At 36.1% G+C, this 26,685-nt stretch overlaps 1 protein-coding gene across 1 annotated transcript in view; it reads left to right on the top strand.

The window, feature by feature from the left end:
* The window catches only part of LOC110455674 (ankyrin repeat and fibronectin type-III domain-containing protein 1-like), a 152,983-nt gene that overhangs the window by 52,438 nt on the left and 73,860 nt on the right, over positions 1–26,685 (top strand). Inside the window, exons 3-4 of the mRNA XM_021505939.1 lie at positions 15,175–15,341; positions 22,934–23,065. Of these exons, the coding sequence (XP_021361614.1) occupies positions 15,175–15,341; positions 22,934–23,065 (299 nt within the window). The remainder of the gene's footprint in view (positions 1–15,174; positions 15,342–22,933; positions 23,066–26,685) is intronic.

The following is a 26,685-nucleotide window of genomic DNA, read 5'->3' as shown; positions in this document are numbered from 1 at the left end:
CTGCATTAGTGTTTATTTGTAAATATTAACTTCTCTAGGGACAAGATGAGACCACAAGTACAGTGTTATTTACGGAATACTTGTCTGAAAGGATGAATTGATCCGACAGCAAATGAATGACTATTCTAACTAAGTAATGGTGGGAGGGAGGGATGGGTCGGAGGATTGATACACTTTGATTCATGGATGAATCAATAGATGGATCGACCAAACACAAAACTGTTTGCAGGGAATAAACCAGCCGCAGAGGCTACCTGGCTAGAAAGACCACTGCCAGGCTAAAACAACCAGTACAGAATTTCCAAAACAATGTTCTCTATATAATATTGACCTGTCTATAAGGACCACCTGCTATAAGGACCACCTAATTATATAAACTTTATTTATTTTACAACAAACATGTTCTATATCAACTAATATGAATCACTCTTTTTGGGTCGGATGTTAGAGTGCACAGGGTCTTAATGTGGGAGGAAACTGGAATACCTGGAGTAAACCCATGTGGTCTGGCAGGTGACTCCATACCTTTTCAAGTCAGATCGGGGAATTGAATCTCGGCTGTCTCTTTGTGAAAGGTTAGCGCACTACCTACTGCACCACCCGACCACCTGTCTATAAAGACCACATGTCTTTAAACACCACCTGTCCATAAAGATCACCTGTCAAAAAAGACTATGTCCGTAAAGACTGTCTTTAAAGATCACCTGTATACAAAGACTACCTGTGTATAAATACAACCTGTCTATTAAGACCAAGTGTCTATAAAGACTTTTCTCCATTGCTTGATCGAATACACCAAGAAGTCGAAGCATTATTCCTCACGACGGAGATTTATGAAGAACAATTCCAATTTAAAGCCTTTACTATGACAGAGCTGAAACCCACCACCGACACATAGCCAGCCCACTCAGACAGAAGATGTGTATCAGGATACACATACAAGAGGGAAAAAGGTAAAAGTGAAAAATAATCGAAAGTTTTATATCCAGACTCTATATAGTAACCTCCTACAACATACAGCTGGATCTTGAAAACCATTTCTAATGTTGTGTTACTGCTGTAGCCTGAGAGTCAATGTTTCTCTCTCTCTCTCTCTCTCTCTCTCTGGAAGGACGCCAGTCTATTACAGGATTACTTCCCAGCATGCTGGGACACATTTGTACAGCTAGGTAGACTGCAACAATTACACATATTTTCTTACATTGGGTTACTACTGAGCCTGAGAGTCAATGTTTCTCTCTGGAAGGACACCGGTCTATTACAGGATTACTTTCCAGTATGCTGGTGAACAATTTTACAGCTTGGTAGACTGCAACATTTATACATGTTTTCTTAAATTGGGCTACTAATGTGGCCTGAGAGTCAATGTATCCCCCTTAAAGGATGCCAGTCTATAACGAGACTACTTCCCAGTATGCTGGTACACCTTTGTGCAGCAAGGTAGACTGCAATAATTAGGGCTACAGTATAAGTAAGTAACAGCTATTTCAACCTATGACAATTTGTTCAGTAGGCCAAGCTAACAGCAGTTGTGCTTCTATCGTCAGCATCAAGATTATATATATCAACAGAAACTGTTGTGTGTCATCAGAGTCTGCGGTATATCTTAAGAAAAAGATAGTCTTGTTTTCTTTAAGCTAACAGCATTAGATCGGATCAAGTTGAGTTTTTGATGTATGTGTTTCTGTGAGCGTGACATTCCATTAACGGTCCTCAAATGTATCATTAAGTTACCATCAGAACAAACTCAATGAGAAGGCCTTAACCGGTATTTTATGTTTGACCTGAATCTTTAAAATTGATTTTGCCAACTGTAACACTGACATTTGAGGCACTGAGTCTAAAACAGGGTCAGGAGTTCTTACAAGATATTTACGATGCTACAGATTGTATTAAGTGAAACTTGTCTACAAATACCGCCAACAGAGAGCAACAAAAATCTTAAACGAGAAAACAAAATCTTGGATATTTTTAGGTGGTTGTTATAGACAGGTGGTCTAGAAGACAGATTTCACTGTACATGGGGTAATAGACATACTGTATATACTGGGAAATTTTCGCCCATTGAATCTTTATCCCTTCACTTGTAAAATCTGTTATATTTGCCAGGCATTAATTTCACCTTTTACCCTCATTTCGACTTTTGAAATAAGTCGTACAATGTATACCCTTACTGTTCATATTGTTTTTGTTCGAATTTGATTAATTATGTCCACCGTATTTCTAATGTATACAGGCCATAACAATTCAATTCACTGTTAAATTAGCCTTAAAGTTTGCTAATCAGTCAATATCGGCTAATTAAGGCCGTAGGCCCCACTAAATTAGGGTTAAATTATTTTCTTCATTTATTCATGCTTAGACATTCAGGGGACGCAGATTGTTATAGGGAGTTCAGACTTTTTGATATTTTTTTCAGAAATGTTGCAGAAAAGTATTAATTAAGATAACAAATATCTCGAGCAGCAGTGCAAGTAGGTAAGCTCCCTGCTTTGAAATAAAAGAATTGGATGATCAAATCCAAGTGGTGGAGATGTTTAGTGAAAATCAAACCCAGAGAAATGCAAAGCAAATTGGAACTCTTCTATGTTGGAGATAAAATAGAGCACTCAGACTCTCTACTTTAAGTGCTAGAGTTTAAAACATGGCTGTGATTTGGAGCATGTGGAGTCTTTAAGTACCTTTTTACCTAACTACAGTAAATTGTACAATTTGATGTCCTTCCTGATCAATGCACTATCATAATCATGCAATTATTATGACACAACATCAAAGCACTATGTATTATTTATCAGCCCATTGTGGTGAATTCATATAATTTTATCAATTTTTCTCTTAACCGTCCACCCAAAGCATTTATCCAATCTATATGATAATTAATTTGTGATCTGTTCTCCATACTGTGAAATGTTACAAAGTCTAGCTTGCATATCAGGTGTTGTCCATTTCTACAACAGGAAGTATCAATTTCATGGGTTCGTTACAATTCGTTTTAAAATATCACTTTACCTTTCTAACAATGAAATTGCCATGCATACCTATGCATTGTTTCATTATCATTTGATGATCTATGATGATAATATGCAGAATTTCATTATGACCCCTTAAGACACATTTGAACTCTTCCAATTCAAAGGTTGGAACAGTTCATTATGAAATTTCAGGGGTGAATGAGTTAACAGGTTCAGAAATATAACCTGGGTCACTGGTCGTCATGACAACAGGGTCAATGATATATAAATGGCCACCAATTTCATTTGTACAGTCAACAGGACTAAAAGTAACCCCTACATCAGTACCGGTGAATATGGCAACATGGTGAATGGTCAACATGCAGGCCTAGGGTCAATATGGTAGATGAGGTCAACAAGATTTATGGTCAACAACATAAAATAGCATCAAGGGGATAAAAAGATAAAACATTTTTAACTCACTCACCCATGAAGGCACATTTGAACTCTTCCAATTCAAAGGTTGGAATAGTTCATTATGAAATTTTAGGGGTGAATCGTGTTATAAGAATCATCAGATCAGAAGGGTCTACAGGATCAACGGGATCAACCAGTGTGATATTTAACATTATGGGATGGTTATCTATATATATATACTTTAAGTAAAATACAGCGTAATGAGATATACTTTCATTTAACTTTACATACAGTATAGATGAATATACAGGAATTGGGTAGACAGTATGTATTGTTTTCTAGTTTTATTTATATTTATAAGCTTTCCAATCAGTGACATGTTAAAAATGAGTTTGAATTAGCTGTGACAACTTAAATCAGATGAATGTTTCCTCTTCTGTTGAGGAGGCATGCCTGTGTCAATGGTACAAGTACACACAACAATCCCTGAGGGATGTTTGGTGGAAATTAATGCCATCGAAAGTGAAAAAGATTGAGATTTATCCGAACTACAAGATGAATATGAAGATGAATCTTCGTGTGCCGTGCATCCTTCTTAATTTCAGTGTTTGGTGGGTTACTTGACTCGATTCTTGGTAAGGAATTGACAAACTTACTCCCATGTGTGAGTTTTCTTGCTGATTCGGTTAGGGTGACTAACGGTATTCAAGAGACTTGGTGACCGGGATTCTCCCCAGAGAGGTTTTACAGGAAATGTTCTGTGTGTATAGTTCTCAGAGCGATCCCTGAGTAATCTAAAACTTTTGTAAAGCAGACGTTCATATATTATAGACATATGTATGCAGTATCACCTGTTTAAAAAGAATCTTTAATAATACAGATATCTGAATAAAGGAGAAGATCTTTTAAGTAAGGTTATATTTTAAGATGCATATGTTGATCAAACCTGTGTTTTACGAAAAAAAAGCTGTCTATTCTGAATTAAAATATTAAAATATTAGTTCATTCAATACATTGACAACTGACTGACACCTGCAAGTAATAAATGGTCAATTATTACACAAGAAGTCAGTAAGTTCAGGTTTGGTTGGGTATCAATGGTACTGGAAGATGTCTGATTAGAGAGGTTTCACTAAACATGAACATCTCTTATTCATGAATGACATTTATAATTCAATATTGTTCAGTCATGCTTCTTGAAAGGATTAATTTTAAATTTAAAAAAAATAATCTTTTATTTTTTTTAATCCTTACATTGAATTTTTAGTTAGCCCATAGGCAAAGTATGGGCTAACTATGGGCTAATACATATTAGTGTATTGCAGTGCTGATCATGAGTGCAGCATACATTATTAAGGGTCTCAGTGAGTGTGCCACTGCTAAAAACTGGATACTTTTCTCTACCATAGCTTTACAGACAAGAAAACCACGCCCTGTGGAAAGTTTTATGAAAAAATAATGAAGATGAAAGAAATAACAAAAAACAATAACCGTGTTCTAAGTTGTAAACAAGTAATGGGGTCAGACCAGAATTTGAACCCTTGACCTCCAATTATTATGTTGTCACAAATGAGCAACCATTGTCACAAAATTATGAACTTTATTTAGTTTACAACAATTACGAAACAACTTATTACAATTGATGATATTAATCACTCTTGTTGGCCCAGGTATTCAGCGTTCAGGGTGTCTTGATGTGGGAGGGAACAGGAGTACCCGGAGAAAACCCATATGACTGCCATGGGCAGATGACCCCATAATTTTTCACATGTAATCCGGGAATCAAACCCAGGCCACCTTGGTGAAAGGCGAGCGCGCTATCTACAGCACCACTTAACCGCCTCATTACAGTTACTACACTAGCCCAGTCCCACAGCATTTATATTCAAAATGAAATCAAAGGGAGGTAACTGTATGTATGAAAAAATACATTGGAACTCTCTAGTGTTTTGCCTGCAGTGGGACAGGGACCCTTAACTCATTCACCCCTGAAGTTTTATAATTAACTATTCGTACCTTTAAATTGGAAGGGTTCAAATGTGTCTTCAGGGTGAATGAGTTAAGTGAGGTGGCAAATTAAACAAAGGGGGTAAGATCAAGGTTTTATTGGATGAAGAGCTTAAAATATATTCCTTGCCCAAAATTTTATCTATTAGAGCCAATAATTGCAGCTGTAATCCAGGATATGAATACGGTGTTCTTAATCAAGTTATAGGTGCCTAATTGTACTTATAAGAAGGTAAAATTAAATTCAGGGAAAATTTCTTCAAGAAAATGCAACTTCAATCTGTCACTGTTCACTTCATATCTGTGGGTTCTAATTACTTAACCCACATCAGTGGCACAAATCTATCCTAAGAGGAAGAAATGTTTCTCAAAAAAAATAACTTTCTGACAAAATTCAGTGAAGCGATGGTATATTTATCGTCGATAGCTTCCCAATACTCAGCAATAACCTTTACGTAATCACTAAAAAGACGCCATATCATCGTTGTGTGTGAGCGTAAAGCTCTGTGGCTTCACCGTCCGTTGGCGACGGAGAAATCTTATAGCATTAAAACGCAAGATAAGCATTAATCTGACTGGAAGAACAAGTGTCGGTGTATCCTATATGCAGACGAAGACAAATAATAACGGATTTTCCCATGTGCATATGAAGGATGGTTTTATTTCCTCGATATGTTAGGAGTATTTTATAATCTGGGGGTGGAATCGACCTTTCTCCTACAAATATTCACACATGAGGCATATGATAAAAAAAGTTAATTATTAAGTAATAAAGAACGATTTCTCAGCTATATATGAAATGACAGCAGCTGATCATGAAATATGATATTGCTTGTTTGTTTCTCTAATTACGTCACAATTACGACCACGCACACTGAGGATGATGATGATGATGATGATGATGATGTCATATTTACATACATTTTATGTCGGAATCGCTATATTAAAGCCGTAATGTACAGAGGTACGGTAAAACCTAATATTTTAAATAACGTTCCTACCAAGGACACAAACACGTATTGTGATCTCATGTCAAAATTCTGTTTCAAAACATAATACAATTTGTCTGTATCTAAAATATTTCAAATCACTATAGATCTAAATCAAATCAAATGAATTTACCCTTGGCTGTTTATAACTCGTGACGTGAGCAAAAGGCAAGGCAATTTGTGATAGTGAAAAGCCCTAAACAGGTTTTAAAGTAAATAAGTCCCAGTGTTAATAGTAAAGTGAAATATTTTATCAAAGGTGATCAAAAATTTTATTGACCATTCAAATGGTGTCCTTACTTAAAATGATCACTGTGCTAAATAATATCGTATCACTTCCAGTTCTATCCCTAGGAGAAAAAAACGTCTAATTCACTTCGGGGAAAATTCTATTAAATCCATATTATATGCCACGCACAATTCCCCCTCCAGGATGTTGAGCTGTGGTCCCAGACGCTCCTGGTAAATATAGATAGCCTTGAGCTAATGCAGAAAGCCAACGGTACTGATAAGCGTAGCCCCTATCTCTACAATTCCGTATTTGGTCGGCTTTTCTTCTGGTTGAGTATGTACCAAACTCCTGTTCTGCTATGTGTTGGGAGTATATCGTACGCACGACCAATGTCTTTTTATTGACAGGCCCACAAAAGCAAAATGAATTAGAAACAGTATTGTTTTGTATAGGATATTATTTCTAAAATTCTTTATTCGATTCCTTTTTTCGCCTGGTTGTGTTTTGTAAATTATTGCTCTGTCTGCATCTGAAATACTGTAGTACATGGTATAGTCAATAGTATTTATTTCCCTAGACCTACTGAAAAAGATGCAGAGAAATTGTGTATGTTTTGCGAAATAAGAAAAAAAAAAAAAAATCTCTTCTATTCCATGTAAATTTGTTCCGTTTTATTCCCAGTTCAATTCTGTGCCAAGATTTTTTTGTTTTGCTGCAGAGCTGTAGTTCATTGTTTAAACAGTAGTAGTTATTGACTGAGATCAGCCAACCAAGATGAAAAGGGAACAGTATTGTTTTGTAAATAAAGTAAGATCAATAATTTGGTGTGTGCCTGTGTGAGCGTAAAGAGGAGATTACCAGTCACTGTACACGACTTGTCTACGGTACGACTCGGTGATAACGCGGTGAGACACTTGTTTAACACTTGTCGGAGGCTGTTTGTGTTGATGACAGTGTGGGACTGTAGCAATGGACCAACGCTATGATGATCAGTGTCCTTCCTACCTTCACTCCAGGTCAGCCGAGGTGTATATAGTCACAAACTGCTACAACACCAGCAAGCTTTTCGATAACCATGACAACTTTGTACCACATCTCTGGCCGACAACATCCAGACTTTCCTGGAAGCTTACAGTCAATGCTGTGTTCCCAGCAGTACTTAAGTTGTGACCGACTGTGTTCCACATTCCCTTTTAACTACTTACATACTGGAAATATACACGGCATCTTCCCAAAACTGGATTTAAGCCGAAATTTTCTTCTTGTATTTAACTGACAGTGCTTAATAGACTTTCTACAAAACCTGGATGAACCTTTCTCCATAATTGGTAGTATTTGGTTTGTGATTGAGTACTGCTTTTTTCATTTCTATTGGATCTTGTACTGCCGGTATATGAAGTTGCTGAAGCAGGGACCAGCGTGTGTTGGTGATGGTCAGCTATGACCAGGACCATATAGAGTGTAATAGTTTTCTCTGTAGTGAGATTTTCTACTATAGTGACATTGTTTAAATATGGCATGTTTCCCCCATTGTCTGATTCTATACTACTGGCAGCATTGACTTCATTCCATAGCTTCCTACTAGCTGGGACCTTTATTGATGTCCATCACTTTCTACCGTGACATTGACCTTTGCCCTTTAAGCTCTCTACTTCGAACTTGACACTACAGCCTATAGCACTCTGCTGACCTTGAGTAAAGCCCATTATTCTCTTGTATGACCTGACTTTAGTCCGTCTCTGTATCATGACCTCAACTGATGTCCATAGCTCCCAAATATAACCTTGACTATTGTCCATAGATCTCTGTTGACCTTGACTTTTACTCATAGCTCCCTACTATGACATTTACTGTTGTCCATAGTTCTTAACTATTACCTTGACCAATACCCAAAGCTCTCTACCGTGACCTTGATTGTAGCCAATAGCTATCTACTATGACCTTGACTGATGTTCATAGCTCTGCTGACCTTGACTTTCATCCATAACTTTCTACTATGACCTTGACAATTGCCCATAGTTCATTACTACAAAGTTCAGTGTGTTCCACATTAACCTCCCAGATGTATGGTATGTGCTCCTCCTTTAAAATGTTGTGAACCTAAAATGAAACAAACAGTTCACTAGTATTAAATGGCAGTAAATCTTGATTTTATTTTACCAAAAGTCACTTCAATTTGACAACCTAAAGTTTCCATCTTTTTTGTGAACTGTGCGTAGGTTGTTGAACTGTGACAAACTTTGTTTAAGCTGTGACCTACATTGTTAAACTGTGACCTACTTTGTTGAACTGTGTGTATGTTGTTTTAAGCTGTGACCTACATTGTTGAACTGTGACCTACATTGTTGAACTGTGACCTACATTGTTGAACTGTGACCTACATTGTTTAAGCTGTGACCTACATTGTTGAACTGTGACCTACATTGTTGAACTGTGACATACATTGTTAAACTGTGACCTACATTGTTGAACTGTGACCTACTTTGTTGAACTGTGACCTACATTGTTAAACTGTGACCTACATTGTTGAACTGTGACCTACTTTGTTGAACTGTGTGTATGTTGTTTTAAGCTGTGACCTACATTGTTGAACTGTGACACACATTGTTGAACTGTGACCTACATTGTTGAACTGTCACCTACTTTGTTGCACTGTGACAAATAGACTCATTCACCTGTCATATATTGGTCCAACCTGCTCTGACAAATTTCAAACAAGATACTACTCTTGTATGGCACAAACTGTCTTATTTATTGTGACAGTCAAATTCAACTTAGACATAAAACCTCATTTACGGCGACCAACTTGTCTACATGCTGTTGTCTGAGATGAAAAATTGGACCATGATTATAAACATTCAACATTCAACAAGGGATGGAAGTGGCAGGCATTTTTGCTTCCAATTGGATTAGTGGTGTCCCTAGCCTGCTGTGATATCAGCAGTCTAGATACTGTACCCTATACCAAGGTGTGTCAACTGGGCTAAATGGTAGCAATGTCTTCTACCGAATACTGTTATGGAAAATATTGACCGATATGGAACTTATTGCAATTTTTTGTGATATGCAAATATAAGATAATATGAGCACATACCTTTTAAGTATTCCGGTGCTGGTCCGGATTCGTACCTCATTTCGACGAAAGAAGAGGTAAGAAACATTTAAATGTTTCCATTTGTAAGAGGATCATAGTAACATGTGTAGCATAAATAATAGGAGTCAAAGAAGTCAAGAGAATTGACTGTTTTCATTTCTCATTTTCAATTGCTAAAATCAAAAAAAATATTATAAATGACATGTATTTTGTGAGATATATATTTTTTGAACAAAAACAAATGTATTCATGTACAATGTACAAATATTTCAATCTCTTGAAGCCTGTCAGGCAAATTTACCTCAGTAACTATACTCCCAGGTGGGGATAAACCATTTTTGTAGCATTCTTTTAGGTTTGACCTATCTTGCAGTTGTCACAATTACAAAAACTAGTATGATAATATCATTATATTTTCAGTAAAATGTATAATAATATAATGATAATTATTACTATACTTCATATATATGTAACAGTGTATCTAAATGAATTTGAGTTAATGACATGACAGGGGAAACAAATTGTTGTGTTTCCCTCTTGTGCTTGAGTGCCTTGGTCACATTTTCTCATTTTGGGCCTTTCTAGAAATCTTTGGTCAGAGGACACGTCCCGGAGTTCTAACAAACTGAAGTTGATGAAAATAATGTATACCTGATAATGTTTTATCTTGTGTTACAACTGTATAATGAAATATTTATTGCCCTTAATTGTTATAGGGAAACATGATATTCTTTTCCCCTTGATTAATTATAGGTATTCATTAAAGCCTCACCCTTGTGAAACATTATTGATATCAGGGAAACAGAGTATCATTATTTCTAGCACAAAGGCAATGAATGCATATTATACCCTTTGATATGTAAAGTGAGGTATTCTTTTTCTGCCCACTCTGTTCATNTCCCAACACTGTCCACTGTCTTATCTTCCATCCTCAAGCTCACTCACTCCCCCACTCTGTCCACTGTCTTATCTATCATCCTCAGGCTCACTCACTCTCCCACTTTGTCCACTGTCTTATCCTCCACCCTCAAGCTCACTCACTCTCCCCTCTTTGTCCACTGCCTTATCTTCCATCCTCAAGCTCATTCACTTTCCCCACTTTGTCCACTACCTTATCTTCCATCCTCAAGCTAACTCACTCTTCCCATTCTGTTCACTGTCTTATCTTCCATCCTCAAGCTCACTCACTCTCCCAACACTGTCCACTGTCTTATCTTCCATCCTCAAGCTCACTCACTCCCCCACTCTGTCCACTGTCTTATCTATCATCCTCAGGCTCACTCACTCTCCCACTTTGTCCACTGTCTTATCCTCCACCCTCAAGCTCACTCACTCTCCCCTCTTTGTCCACTGCCTTATCTTCCATCCTCAAGCTCATTCACTTTCCCCACTTTGTCCACTACCTTATCTTCCATCCTCAAGCTAACTCACTCTTCCCATTCTGTTCACTGTCTTATCTTCCATCCTCAAGCTCACTCACTCTCCCAACACTGTCCACTGTCTTATCTTCCATCCTCAAGCTCACTCACTCCCCCACTCTGTCCACTGTCTTATCTATCATCCTCAGGCTCACTCACTCTCCCACTTTGTCCACTGTCTTATCCTCCACCCTCAAGCTCACTCACTCTCCCCTCTTTGTCCACTGCCTTATCTTCCATCCTCAAGCTCATTCACTTTCCCCACTTTGTCCACTACCTTATCTTCCATCCTCAAGCTAACTCACTCTTCCCATTCTGTTCACTGTCTTATCTTCCATCCTCAAGCTCACTCACTCTCCCAACACTGTCCACTGTCTTATCTTCCATCCTCAAGCTCACTCACTCCCCCACTCTGTCCACTGTCTTATCTATCATCCTCAGGCTCACTCACTCTCCCACTTTGTCCACTGTCTTATCCTCCACCCTCAAGCTCACTCACTCTCCCCTCTTTGTCCACTGCCTTATCTTCCATCCTCAAGCTCATTCACTTTCCCCACTTTGTCCACTACCTTATCTTCCATCCTCAAGCTAACTCACTCTTCCCATTCTGTTCACTGTCTTATCTTCCATCCTCAAGCTCACTCACTCTCCCAACACTGTCCACTGTCTTATCTTCCATCCTCAAGCTCACTCACTCCCCCACTCTGTCCACTGTCTTATCTATCATCCTCAGGCTCACTCACTCTCCCACTTTGTCCACTGTCTTATCCTCCACCCTCAAGCTCACTCACTCTCCCCTCTTTGTCCACTGCCTTATCTTCCATCCTCAAGCTCATTCACTTTCCCCACTTTGTCCACTACCTTATCTTCCATCCTCAAGCTAACTCACTCTTCCCATTCTGTTCACTGTCTTATCTTCCATCCTCAAGCTCACTCACTCTCCCAACACTGTCCACTGTCTTATCTTCCATCTTCAAGCTCACTCACTCTCCCACTCTGTCCACTGTCTTATCTTCCATCCCCAGGCTCACTCACTCTCCCACTTTGTCCACTGTCTAATCCTCCATCCTCAAGCTCACTCACTCTCCACCTCTGTCCACTGTCTTATCTTTCATCCTCAAGCTCACTCACTCTCCCCACTTTGTCCACTGTCTTATCTTCCATCCTCAAACTCACTCACTCTCCACACTTTGTCCACTGTCTTATCTTCCATCCTCAGGCTCACTTACTCTCCCCACTTTGTCCACTGTCTTATCCTCCATCCTCAAGCTCACTCACTCTCCCACTTTGTCCACTGTCTTATCCTCCATCTTCAAGCTCACTCACTCTCCCCACTTTGGTCCACTGTCTTATCCTCCATCCTCAAGCTCACTCACTCTCCCCACTTTGTCCACTGTCTTATCTTCCATCCTCAGGCTCACTTACTCTCCCCACTTTGTCCACTGTCTTATACTCCATCCTCAAGCTCACTCACTCTCCACACTTTGTCCCCTGTCTTATCCTCCATCCTCAAACTCCCTCACTCTCTCCACTTTGTCCACTGTCTTATACTCCATCCTCAAGCTCACTCACTCTCCACCTCTGTCCACTGTCTTATCTTTCATCCTCAAGCTCACTCACTCTCCCCACTTTGTCCACTGTCTTATCCTCCATCCTCAAACTCACTCACTCTCTACACTTTGTCCACTGTCTTATCCTCCATCCTCAAGCTCACTCACTCTCCCCACTTTGTCCACTGTCTTATCCTCCATCCTCAAGCTCACTCACTCTCCCCACTTTGTCCACTGTCTTATCCTCCATCCTCAAGCTCACTCACTCTCCCCACTTTGTCCACTGTCTTATCCTCCATCCACAAGCACACTCACTCTCCCACTCTGTTAACTGCCTTATTCTCCATCCCTTAACTCTCTCCCATCATCTGTCCACCATATTATCTTTCACTCTCACACTCACCCACTGTCTGTTACCTAATCTTTTGCCCTTTTGTCAATCCTTATGTCAATTTGTTATATAAAAGATTCTCTTTCCAGTTTATGATTTCCAATTGACAAACAACACTATTCAGTCATTTCCTTTGCTGCGACCTCTCTATAAATCTGAACAAGGACTAATTATGTCTCGAGAGGAATTTATCATCAGTAAGGAAATGTCAGGAGTTAATATGCATGATAAACAGTGTCTAACCAAACATAATCCGCCCACCCACATGAGCTTATGACTTTACAAGGTATATCTAACTGCTCCCCTTAGACTCTCTCCTTGTTCCTTCATCACATGAAAAAAACATTTATGATCTACGCACTTAATTTTCTCTTCAGATCATCAAGAATATCAATACAAATTTTGAGCTTTAACACATTCACCCCTGAAGATACATTTGAACTCTTCTAATTCAAAGGTTGGAATAGTCCATTATGAAATTTCAGGGGTGAATGAGTTAAGGATATATCTGTATACATTTGTACAGACAATTATTTTTCATTGAGGTTAATACAATACTCTTTGGGTTCACAATTGTTTGCATTGACTTTGATTAAAGTCAGTAACTGTATTTTCATTTAAGAATTGATTTCAGTATAGAATGTTTTCTACTAAACCTGGAAACATCTAAATATTTTGATGTTTTTTAATTTGCAAGTATAGTAATATTAGTATGAACACAAAGAAAAGTACATGATAGCATTCTGCAGGACTTATGACTTTTTCCTAATAAATAAGCTCATTTACCCCTGAAATTTCATAATGAACTTTTCCAACCTTTGAATTGGAAGAGTTCAAATGTTTCTTCAGGGATGAATGAGTTAATGAATAGAAAACAAATCTTTCAGTAATTTAAATGACTTTTTTTATCTGCTTTCGTATATGCAAAATTATTAGGGTGAAATGAAAAGAAAAGTAACAAAGGAAATATAACTGATTAAAAAAAACATCTACTAAGTTGTTGTTTGTGTTTCATGTGCTGAAGAAAGGGTCAAGACTGAGTTTATAGCTTGACATATATGCCAATCAGGCAATCATGTTACATTTAAACCACTTAGTTGTTCTTCGAGTAAGCCATCTGAAAATATTGATTGCTAAGTTAAGTTTAAGTCATTAGGTACAAGTAGCTCGGATGACTGAGTTAAGTATAAGACAGCTTCAAATATTGACAGCTAAGTTAAATTTAAGTCAGCATCAAGTAAGTCGACTTTAAATATTGATTTTAAGTTAAATTAAAGTCAGTATAAAATAAGTCGACTTTAAATATTGATTTTAAGTTAAGTCAAAGTCAGTATAAAATAAGTCGACTTTAAATATTGATTTTAGTTTCAATTAAAGTCAGTATCAAATAAGTCGACTTAAATGATTGATAGCTAAGTTGAATTAAAGTCAGTATAAAATAAGTCGACTTTAAATATTGATTTTAGTTTAAATTAAAGTCAGTATAAAATAAGTTGACTTAAATGATTGATAGCTAAGTTAAATTAAAGTCAGTATAAAATAAGTCGACTTTAAATATTGATTTTAGTCTAAATTAAAGTCAGTAAAAAATAAGTCGACTTAAATGATTCATAGCTAAGTTGAATTAAAGTCAGTATAAAAAAGTCAACTTAAAACATTGATAAGTAAAGTTTAAGTCAACAAGTACCAGTATCTCATGTGATGCATCAAGCTTAAGTCAACTTAACATATTGAAAGCTAAGTTAAGTCAGTAAGTACCAGTAGCTACGGTGATTAAGTTAAGTTTAAGTCAGCTTAAAGCAAGTTAACTTAAAGTAATTATTTAATAAGTAAGTCATTGTAAAGTGAGTCATGTTAAAGTAAATTAGTCAGTACCAGTAGCTCAGGTAATTAAGTTAATCTTAAGCTCAAAGTGCGGAAAGAACTCATTGAATTTTTGTTCTGTTATGCAAGACAGACAGTTCAATTGACTAAACGAAAATTAAGTCAGTCAGATAAGCTAACAAAGTTAGGTCTGTGTAGTGAAATCTCAGATGAAAAGCTTATACATGTAGTACCATACTTAAAACATTTTGTTTTTGTGCTGTATCCACATTTGAGTGTATCACTTTCTATTGACACACAGAAAAGCGGCTGGCCGTGAGCTACAGAGGTCTAAAACCCTGCCAATCATCAGGAGTCCTGTAACAACGTCCACAGAGAATAATGAATCGGAAGCCACAGCACAATTTCTAAAGCAACAAACGAAAGACAAAAATGCCTGGCTTCGGACCCCTAGTCCTGACAGCTCAGGTGAGTAACTCAAACCACTACAACTCAGGTGTGTAAGCTCATACTCACTAAGCCTAAAGTCAAAGTCGCAAAGCTCAGGTAAGTAAGTGTAAGCTGAAGTTAACCGTTAAGGAGAGTAACCTAAGTTTCACAGTTGTGCAGATGAGTAAGCTCAAAATACTGTCAGCTCAGGTGAGTTGGCTCAAAGTACTAACAGTTCAGATGAGTGAACTCAATGTAACGACAGCACAGAGGAGTAATAGCTCAATGTACTGTCAGCTCAGATGAGTTAAACAAAATTTACAGCAACTTGTGTGAATTACTTAAAGACAAAACAGCTTTGGTGAAATTAACTCAAAATATGTACTGCTTACAGGAGTAAGTTCAATGAATTCATTGATTAACTCAATTAACCCAAATTACCATCAACTCATGTGAATTAGCTCAAAGTTAGCTCATAATCCCAACTGCTTTAGTTTGATAGCCTCAAAGCTCCAGAAGTTCATTTGAGTTCTTTAAAATAACCATCAGCTCACGTTTACTCAGAGTCATAACAGTAAAGTTCACCTAAAAGTACTGACAGCACTCAGTTGAGTTTGCTCAAAGTACCAGTACCAACAGCTCTGATCACCTAGCCTTAAGTTCCAACAACTCATGTGAGTTAACTCAGAGTAAGTCCAGTTCAGTAAATCTAGTGTCACAGCAGCTCAGGTAAGTTAGCTCAAAGTACTGAGAGCTCTGATGAGTAAGGTCAAAGTACTTAGAGCTCTGATGAGTACTAGTAAGCTCAAAGTACTGAGAGCTCTGATGAGTTAACTCAAAGTACTGAGAGCTCTGATGAGTAAGGCCAAAGTACTGAGAGCTCTGATGAGTTAGCTCAAAGTACTGAGAGCTCTGATGAGTAAGGTCAAAGTACTGAGAGATCTGAAGAGTTAGCTCAAAGTACTGAGAGCTCTGATGAGTTAGCTCAAAGTACTGAGAGCTCTGATAAGTACTAGTAAGCTCAAAGTACTGGTAGCTCTAATGAGTTATCTATAAGCACTGAGAGCTCTGATGTTTTAAAAATTAGCTCAAAAACCAACAGCTCTGTTGTTAAGCTAAAAGTGTGTACCACAACCTCAAGTTATTTACCTCAAAGTACCAACAGCTCATAAAGTCCCAACTGTTTGTTTGAATTTGCTAACAGCTTGCATATGTTAGTTTAAGGTGCCAATATGTCTTGTGAGTTAGCTTTAAGTATTGACAGCTCAATATATGAATCTCATAAATTATACTACAGAATAATGTCTCCCTGTTGGTTCTAAAATACCATAAATCATCGCTCATTTAATTACTAGACACTAACCCACAAAACCTAAACTTCTTGATGATTTGAAATCCACTTTAAGTAATATTTTGCCAGATAATTAGCTTTACAAAGTCATCAAAGAGTAGACATCAAATTATTCTTCATCAAAGTGGGGACACGTATGCATTGGGACCTGTCACCTTTTGCGGGTAATATTGCACTGTTTACACCGACACGGAAAAAAAAATAAAGACACATTTCACATTTCCAAGACACCTTATTGATTTCGCTGTCAGAATGATTTGTTGGAACTAATTCTTTTGTGCTACCTCCGTGCTTACAAACAACCCTTGCACCGGGATAACAAGTGTGTTGTCGTCATAGCAACACTAACATTAGCCTTCCAAATTCTCCAGAAACAAAGAATAACAATAATATTTTCGAGCCATGTCAGCAACAATTTCAGCAGATTAAAACAAAGGGCAGCGTAGTTGGTTGAAGAATTCATCACCGCTGATAGATTTCTGTCACTTATAGGTTCGTCATATTTATTGGTCATAGACACCATTGACCGAGAACGGTGCGCGAGGCGGAGAAAAAGTCTCCAATTGATTTTGTTCCTTTCCACTAATTGTTTAAGGTATGTTATAAACTTCCTGTTTCGGAATGCCATATCCTGTATTGTTCTCAACATTTTATCACCAAGTTCGTGGTCTATTTCACAGAATGTGTTGTCAATTTTTTTTTTCTTAAATTCTAAAAAAAAAAAATGACAAATGTTCACAGCTTAATTCAAGAATAAAAAATTGAGAAAATGAAAATTCAACTTACCCCCAGGTAACAGGTGTTTTGAGTATCACACAAACTTTATATACAATATATTTATTTTTTTAATTATCTTTTTTTATTTTTAACTTCAAATACATGTATTTCGAAATTTTAAAATTGTTTTTGAAATTTGCTATTTCACTATAAAATAGATATTTAGTGTGAATGCTACAGCCCCTTTTGACATCTTAGCTTATCTGGTTTGATATTTCAAGATTTTCCACATGAATGAATTGAGTGGGAGTTATCAAGGATATTGCCCCGGGTGTAGTTCCAGAATGGCTTATTTTCACTAAGGACAAATACCCTTAGTCCCTGCAAACTTGGGAGTTCTCCAATTTTGAGAATGGCTACAAAAAGTCTCATTGGTAAAATAAATATCTATTGCATATCAAAGGTTTTGCCCCCCAAATCAGCGCAGCATGCATGTTCACACCAAAAAAATATTCAACCGATACGTATGCAATGCCCGTTTACCTCGACTGTGATTTTCTTACATTACATTAAATTATTACGAAATTTCCGCATGGCTTGCATTTGGAATGGCTGATTGCTTGACAAGAGAACTTTCTTTTGCTTTATTTCCCTGCCATTTTCCCTGATTGGATGAGATCTATTTTTGAAACACCTGAGATGAAATATCTTCTTATGAAAGCAATTGAAGACCAAAAAAACCCAAAATATTTCGGCAAACAGGATGTTTTGTGTAAAAGGCAAAGGGTACTGTAGAAGTCTTTTTTGCAGTCTCTAATTTTTATGGATTTGCTAAAATAATCAATTTCACAGGATCTAGTTTTCACGGTTTTCAGGTAAAGTTGCTTTGGCACAATAAGCTATTACAAGAATGGATTTATTTGATTATATTTTTAGTGGTGTTTTTTTCTGCAAAAAATTAGAACCCCAACGAAACAAAATAACCTTTGCAACACAATTGGGCAATATATGTGTGGCATTTATTTATCTGCGGGTACTCCGGCTTTCCTCCACCACCGAAACCTGGCACGTCCTTAAATGACCATAGCTGTTAGTAGGACGTAAAAACAAAAACAAACCAAACAAACCGTATATGTCATGATTGTAGTTTCAAAGAAATAAATATTTGTATGTACAGACCTAGCTACCTTCATCATATACCCAGTACACAATTACTAGATATGTTATTTTTCGGACAAAATAAATGAAAAAAAACATGTGGTAAGAATTGGGCTATTTTTCTGGAAGATTGGTAGCAAGTTGTCACATTTTGATGTTTTCTTTTTCTATATTTGGTACAATGTTACACCCAAAATTCACGTGGACATGCGATAGCTCCACCGAGACTACCCGAAGAGATGACTATCGTCGCTTCAATTAGTAAAAGTCATTCATAGGCTTGACACATGGTATTACCCTGGAGAACGAAAGCGCACTTACTTACTTCCAAAAACGGCCTACCATCCTAGACTCGTCGGCCATTTGGGAATCGTAACTGTTGATCTGGCAATAGAAAAATCAAATGGGAGGCAGACCACTGACAGCAATTATCGTTTGTAGAACTTGTCTCATTCAGCATTGTCAGGTCATTATGTTGTCTAGGTGCAAAAAGGGTGAAGCTCGGCACAGTAAAACGGTACGAAGATTGAAGATTACGTTGAGTACTCCAATAGAAGAAGTAAAAATAGAGATTTTAACACCAATTTCATTGCCATTTCAATGAGCATTGTAAAGATGACATTTCCTGACGTAGAGTTGATTGCTTGGCTAAAAGAGTAAGAACGTTTCCTGTTTTAGAAATGTTTTACTAGCGGAGGTGATCATTTGTCCATTTCCTGTTGCACAGTTGAGCGTTTGACTAATAAGATTGCCCTTTTGTCTCTTCACTGTTGCAGACTGCAGAGTTGAACATTTGATGTATAGAGTCGTACATATGTTCATTTCCTGTTGCAGAATAGAAATTTAACTAATAAAACTGACCATGTTTCCGCTCCCTGTTGTAGAGTTGACCACTTGACTAAAAGAGTTGACCATTAATTTGCCCATTTCTTGTTGTAGAGTTGAGTGTTAGTCCATTTCCTATTGTAGAACTGTTTGACTAATAGAGTTAACCAATTTTCCATTTCCTATTGTAGAATCTTTTGACTAAAAGAGTTAACTAATTATCCATTCCCTATTGTATAAACGTATGACTAATAGAGTTAATCAAATATCCATTTCCATTTGTAGAACCGTCTGACTAATAGAGTTAACTAATAATCCATTTCCATTTGTAAAATCTTTTGACTAATAGAGTTAACTTATTATCCATTTCCATTTGTAAAACTGTTTGACTAAAAGAGTTAACTAATTATCCATTCCCTATTGTAGAATATTTTGACTAATAGAGTTAACTTATTATCCATTTCCATTTGTATAACCGTTTGACTAATAGAAATAACCAAATATCAATTTCCTATTGTAGAACCATTTGACTGATAGAGTTAACCAATTATCCATTCCCTATTGTAGAACTGTTTGACTAATAGAATTAACCAATTATCCATTTCCATTTGTAGAACCGTTTGACTACTAGAGTTAACCAATTATCCATTTCCATTTGTATAACCGTTTGACTAATAGAAATAACCAAATATCAATTTCCTATTGTAGAACCGTTTGACGAATAGAGTTAACTAATTATCCATTCCCTATTGTAGAACCGTTTGACGAATAGAGTTAACGAATTATCCTTTTCCATTTATAGAATCTTTTGACTAATATAGTTAACCAATTATCCATTTCCATTTGGAGAACCATTTGACTAAAAGAGTTAACTAATTATCCATTCCCTATTGTAGAACCTGTAGAATCTTTTGACTAAAAGAGTTAACTAATTATCCATTCCCTATTGTAGAACCGTTTGACGAATAGAGTTAACGAATTATCCTTTTCCATTTATAAAATCTTTTGACTAATAGAGTTAACTAATTATCCATTTCCATTTGTAGAATCTTTTGACTAAAAGAGTTAACTAATTATCCATTTCCTATTGTAGAACCGTTTGACGAATAGAGTTAACGAATTATCCTTTTCCATTTATAGAATCTTTTGACTAATAGAGTTAACCAATTATCCATTTCCATTTGGAGAACCGTTTGACTAATAGAGTTAACTAATTATCCATTTCAATTTGGAGAATCGTTTGACTAATGGAGTTAATCAATTATCCATTTCCATTTGGAGAACCATTTGACTAAAAGAGTTAACCAAATATCCATTTCCTATTGTAGAACTGTTTGACTGATAGAGTTAACCAATTATCCATTTCCTATTGTAGAACAGTTTGACTGATAGAGTTAACCAATTATCCATTCCCTATTGTAGAACCGTTTGACTAATAGAGTTAATCAATTATCCATTTCCTATTGCAGAACCGTTTGACTAATAGAGTTAATCAATTATCCATTTCCATTTGGAGAACCGTTTGACTAATAGAGTTAATCAATTATCCATTTCCTATTGCAGAACCATTTGAATAATAGAGTTAATCAATTATCCATTTCCTATTGCAGAACCATTTGAATAATAGAGTTAATCAATTATCCATTTCCATTTGGACAACCGTTTGACTAATAGAGTTTACCAATTATCCATTCCCTACTGTAGAATCTTTTGACTAAAAGAGTTAACCTATTATCCGTTTCCCTTTTTCAGAACCGTTTGACTAATAGAATTAACCAATTATCCATTTCCTATTGTAGAACTGTTTGACTTATAGAGTTAACCAAATATCCATTTCCATTTGGAGAACCGTTTGACTTATAGAGTTAACTAATTATCCATTCCCTATTGTAGAACCGTTTGACTAATAGAGTTAACTTATTACCCATTTCCATTTGTAGAATCGATTGACTAATAGAGTTAACTTATTACCCATTTCCATTTGTAGAATCTTTTGACTAATAGAGTTAACCAATTATCCATTCCCTATTGTAGAACCGTTTGACTAATAGAGTTAATCAATTATCCATTCCCATTTGTAGAATCGTTTGACTAATAGAGTTAACTTATTACCCATTTCCATTTGTAGAATCGATTGACTAATAGAGTTAACTTATTACCCATTTCCATTTGTAGAATCGATTGACTAATAGAGTTAACTTATTACCCATTTCCATTTGTAGAATCGATTGACTAATAGAGTTAACTTATTACCCATTTCCATTTGTAGAATCGATTGACTAATAGAGTTAACTTATTACCCATTTCCATTTGTAGAATCGATTGACTAATAGAGTTAACTTATTACCCATTTCCATTTGTAGAATCGTTTGACTAATAGAGTTAATCAATTATCCATTCCCATTTGTAGAATCGTTTGACTAATAGAATTAACCAATTATCCATTTCCTATTGTAGAACTGTTTGACTAATAGAGATAACCAAATATCCATTTCCTATTGTAGAACTGTTTGACTAATAGAGTTAACCAAATATCCATTTCCTATTGTAGAACTGTTTGACTAATAGAGTTAACCAAATATCCATTTCCTATTGTAGAACTGTTTGACTAATAGAGTTAACCAAATATCCATTTCCTATTGTAGAACTGTTTGACTAATAGAGTTAACCAATTATCCATTTCCTATTGTAGAACTGTTTGACTTATAGAGTTAACCAAATATCCATTTCCATTTGGAGAACCGTTTGACTAATAGAATTAACCAATTATCCATTTCCTATTGTAGAACCGTTTGACTAATAGAGTTAATCAATTATCCATTCCCATTTGTAGAATCGTTTGACTAATAGAGTTTACCAATTATCCACTCCCATTTGGAGAACCGTTTGACTAATAGAGTTAACCAATTATCCATTTCCTATTGCCGAACCGTTTGACTAATAGAGTTAACCAATTATCCATTCCCATTTGGAGAATCTTTTGACTAATAGAGTTAACCAATTATCCATTTCCTATTGTCGAACCGTTTGACTAATAGAGTTAACCAATTATCCATTTCCTATTGTCGAACCGTTTGACTAATAGAGTTAACCAATTATCCATTCCCATTTGGAGAATCTTTTGACTAATAGAGTTAACCAATTATCCATTCCCATTTGGAGAATCTTTTGACTAATAGAGTTAACCAATTATCCATTCCCATTTGGAGAATCTTTTGACTAATAGAGTTAACCAATTATCCATTTCCTATTGTCGAACCGTTTGACTAATAGAGTTAACCAATTATCCTGGTTTCTTGTTGTAAATTTGACTGTTGCAGCATATGTCAATTGACTTGTTGAAGAGTTGACCATTTGACCATGAAACTTAGTAGAATATGATTTATTGACAAAGTAAGATTGTTTAATTAACCCATTCACCCCTGAAATTTTATAATGTACTATTCCAACCTTTGAATCGGAAGAGTTCAAATGTGTCTTCAGGGGTGAATGAGTTAACTATAGCTATAGCTTGCTGTCGAATATGGTTGTTTCACAACTCCCTAGGTATGGATGGTTATTTTACCGTTGACTTTTGTAGAGTACTCGGGGTCATGTGACAGTGAGAGTGGAAGAACCCTGGTCCGCAGTAAGTCTCAGAATGCCCGAACAAGGAGCCTTAGTCGTGAACGACGACGAAACTTCCATAAAAACCCACCGAACCAGGCAAATGGTAAGTTAATTGTCTTTACTCTTTTTAGATATTTGTTAGATGTCTTGGTGTGGTTAGGAAAACTGGACTTTGTCTCCTCCTGTCAGAGTGGTAACTTTGACAGGGACTATATGAGAACTTGGTTGATATATTGTTCATGTTCGACAGATTCAATTTAAAACATTGAAAATAAATCCAAGGTTAGTGTTTCAAAGAGCCGAAGTTTGACATGTTTTTCTTTTATGTGAAATGATTGAGAATTGTTGTATCCTTTGAAGGATGGAGAGGTTGTCAGTCTTTCGCAGAATAACTTCTCCTCATGTCAGTACTCATTTATACAGCTGGGTAGACTGGAACAATCTTGACAAAGTGTTGTGGTTAAGAACAGGCAAGAGTAAATTTCTGTCCATCTGTAGAGATACCATCAGCTGTGCTGCAATGCTGTCATTTTGGGAAAGTAAACTGCCATTCCGTAAAATTAAAAAAGAAAATGAAAAAGTTCTTAGGTACAGGTATTTTGCATGTTAATGAAGTATAGTATTAAGGTCACTGTGATGGGGATGGGATGTCTACAGATTCAAAAGCAAGTTTAAAGTGCTATCACACTGAAATGTCAGCATTTTGAAACAGCATGACAGCCCATCTATTCACATTATTCTGACAGGGGTTTATATATGCAGACACCATAAAAATTAAAAATAACATTCATGAAAGACAAAAAATAATAACACAGAAAGCAGCGATGTTCAAATGTATTGTTACATTGACTTAATGTCCCAAAGAAAAGGGCACCGATGAGACTACAAATTCTACAGGAGGACCAACATTTAAGTCACCTCATGTGATCACACAGTGGTTTGTAGCAGGCCCATTCTTTTTTTCTGATCTGGAGGAGATGTATCTTAAAGACCAATTGAAAAGATGTAAAATGGATCTTTTGAAAATTCTTTGCTTGACACTGACATGTATTTATTTATTGTAAAGAAAAATAATTTATTAAAGAACACTCTTAACTGAAAGTGGAACTGGACAGGGTCATTCGCACCAGGGGACCAGGTAGTTCAATCAGTTAAAGTGTCTATCTAGAATTTTGAGGTCCTAGGTTCTTATCTCGATCTGACTGTTGCAATTTTCCTTTCGTATTAAATTTGGTGCCGAACTAAACATACTCACGTTAGGTGGTAAAGGGTTTTGCCTGTCTTAGGGGTCAATTTAGACTTAATTGAAAGAGGGAGGAATATAGCAGGACTGGACTGGGGGGGTCAGTCATTGGCGACAGGATTAATAATGCTCAATTGGTTAGAGCAACCGTCAAGAGTTTTGAGGTCCCAGGTTCAAATCTTGATCTGGCTGCTACATTGTTCCTTTCCTGTTACGAAAAGATGCTTTCAGAGGCGGTTTTTGCATGTCTGAGACAACGGACATCTTGATTGGAGTTTTATCCAAGGATCTTCTGATAAGTAGGAAATAACCACACTCTTACCTTGTTTTGAACCCCAGCCGTCTAGTTTAGATGGCCAGTGCATGGCTATATATATACAATTGGAAACTCGTCGGAAAATGTCATAGTTGTATTAATGAGGAGACACCACAATTAAATTTAGGAGAAGACTGGTCTATATTTAACTACATCGCTACGTAAGATTTCATGGAATGCAATTATTCAATTCAATTACACAGATGTCATAATGTTATTTCGAATCGCGATATTAGGTAGCGCCTAACTCGGTTAATGTATACTAGCCAGTTTTATTGTGAATTGTACTCAAATGTCGTTTCAATTGAGCAGCGGAAATCGACCCGTGCCAACATAATGCTTCTGTGCAAACAATGGGCATGCATATTGAAGTATGGTCTTTTAAAAGAATTGCGTTTTCACTTGTATTATAAATCACTTTAATGTCACAACATGTTTTAATAATGTAAAGCTAGTTGATGCTGCTGAGTTCTTGCCCTGGTTTTTTTGTGCAATATTATACTCCATCTACAGCCAACAGAGAGTTCTAAAAGACTTGTTAGCTTAACACTATGAATTCTTAAAAAAATTATTGACCCTAGTTTTAAACCGAAAATAACTTTTTGAACTGAGTCTTGTAGGATTTTAAAATAATAATCATTTGAAGACAGTTAACACAACAAATCTTTGAATATTTTAAAGTGTAAAGAAAGATTAATTCTAAAAAAAATGGTTAAAAAAAATCAAGCTAACAGGGCATGGACTAATAAGCTGCCATATTTTCATCAATACTAAAAATTATTTCCAAAAGTCCATCCCTTAGGTATGTTTTAAGCGTTTTAATTTCATCGAAAAATCGTTTGGTCATTAACCTACATTTATGTGTATTAAATCTTTTGTATATTGGCGATGTACTTAAGTAAAGTGAACATTTTCCCCGAGGTTTTCTATAAGGTCAATTCTGTGGTTGTAATATAAATGTGTTTTATCAAAAGATAATTGATTTCATGGTCTGTATGTCTATCGATCATTCAACATAAAGTGCCCTCATCCTCGCCGTGATTAATAAAAGTCACCCAGAATTTTATCCTATACCTGTCCTAATTGGATATATATTTTCACCTGTCTGTTGAGTGGTTTTATTGACTAAGTTTCAAGTTTTCAAGTTTTATTTTTACACTCACGCCACACGTATACGTGCGTAACAAGAGGTCACATAATACATAGTATACATTGATGGACATAGTACTCACATAATATAATATGACACATGATACAATTCATACAATAACAACCCATTTCAATAATTCTTTTAGCTAAATTATTTTAGATATTAAGTAGCTTCATTACTCTTTGTATAAATTTACTTACTTTTGTTAAGAGTACCGTGTTACAAATTGAGAACATTCCTTTCATTTTGATATAAGTTGGGTTGACATAATAATAATTTGGTATATAAAGTTGTCTAAGAGCTACAACAGATACATTAGTACATTGGTATAAGTAGTGGTATTCGTCCCCAACACAGTTATTACATAGGGGACATAACCTTTCCTCGCGTGGGACTCGATTCCATCTTCCTGTTTCTATAGGAAATTTTATATTTGATGTTCTAAATTTACATATTACTTTTCGTTCATTACGATTTAGCTTTAAAAGATATGGTTCAATATTAAACTGAAATTTGAATAAGGAGTAAACTTGCCCTCGCGAGGAGGTTTCAACATCATGAAACCAACTTTGAATGAATTGATCGCATAATCTCTGCTTAATGATATTTTTCAAGCATTGTCTATTAATTGTACATGATATTTGGAAAGTCCATAAATTATTAAATCCAGTATTGTTTAAGATATCTCGTATATACGTTAACCATTTAAAACTTAATAAAGAATTCTGGTGCAAATTGTACATTAACTTATACATTACACTAGATAATTTCGATCCACCCGTTATAAGCTTATGCCAGAACATAACCATTCTAACACTGATTTCAATTTCTAGGGGATACCTTCCTAACTCACCATATACCATATAATTTGGGGTGCTCTTCCGAATGTTAAGAATTTCCTTACAAAACTGTAAGTGTATTTTTTCGATACTTTTTGTATTTTCATAGCCCCAGATTTCACATCCATATAATAAAATTGGTGACACAAGTGCATCAAATAATTTCAGTTGAAGA

Source organism: Mizuhopecten yessoensis, unplaced genomic scaffold (assembly GCF_002113885.1).
Source record: "Mizuhopecten yessoensis strain PY_sf001 unplaced genomic scaffold, ASM211388v2 scaffold8361, whole genome shotgun sequence".
Taxonomy (NCBI): domain Eukaryota; kingdom Metazoa; phylum Mollusca; class Bivalvia; order Pectinida; family Pectinidae; genus Mizuhopecten; species Mizuhopecten yessoensis.
This window is presented reverse-complemented; position numbering and strand designations above follow the sequence as displayed.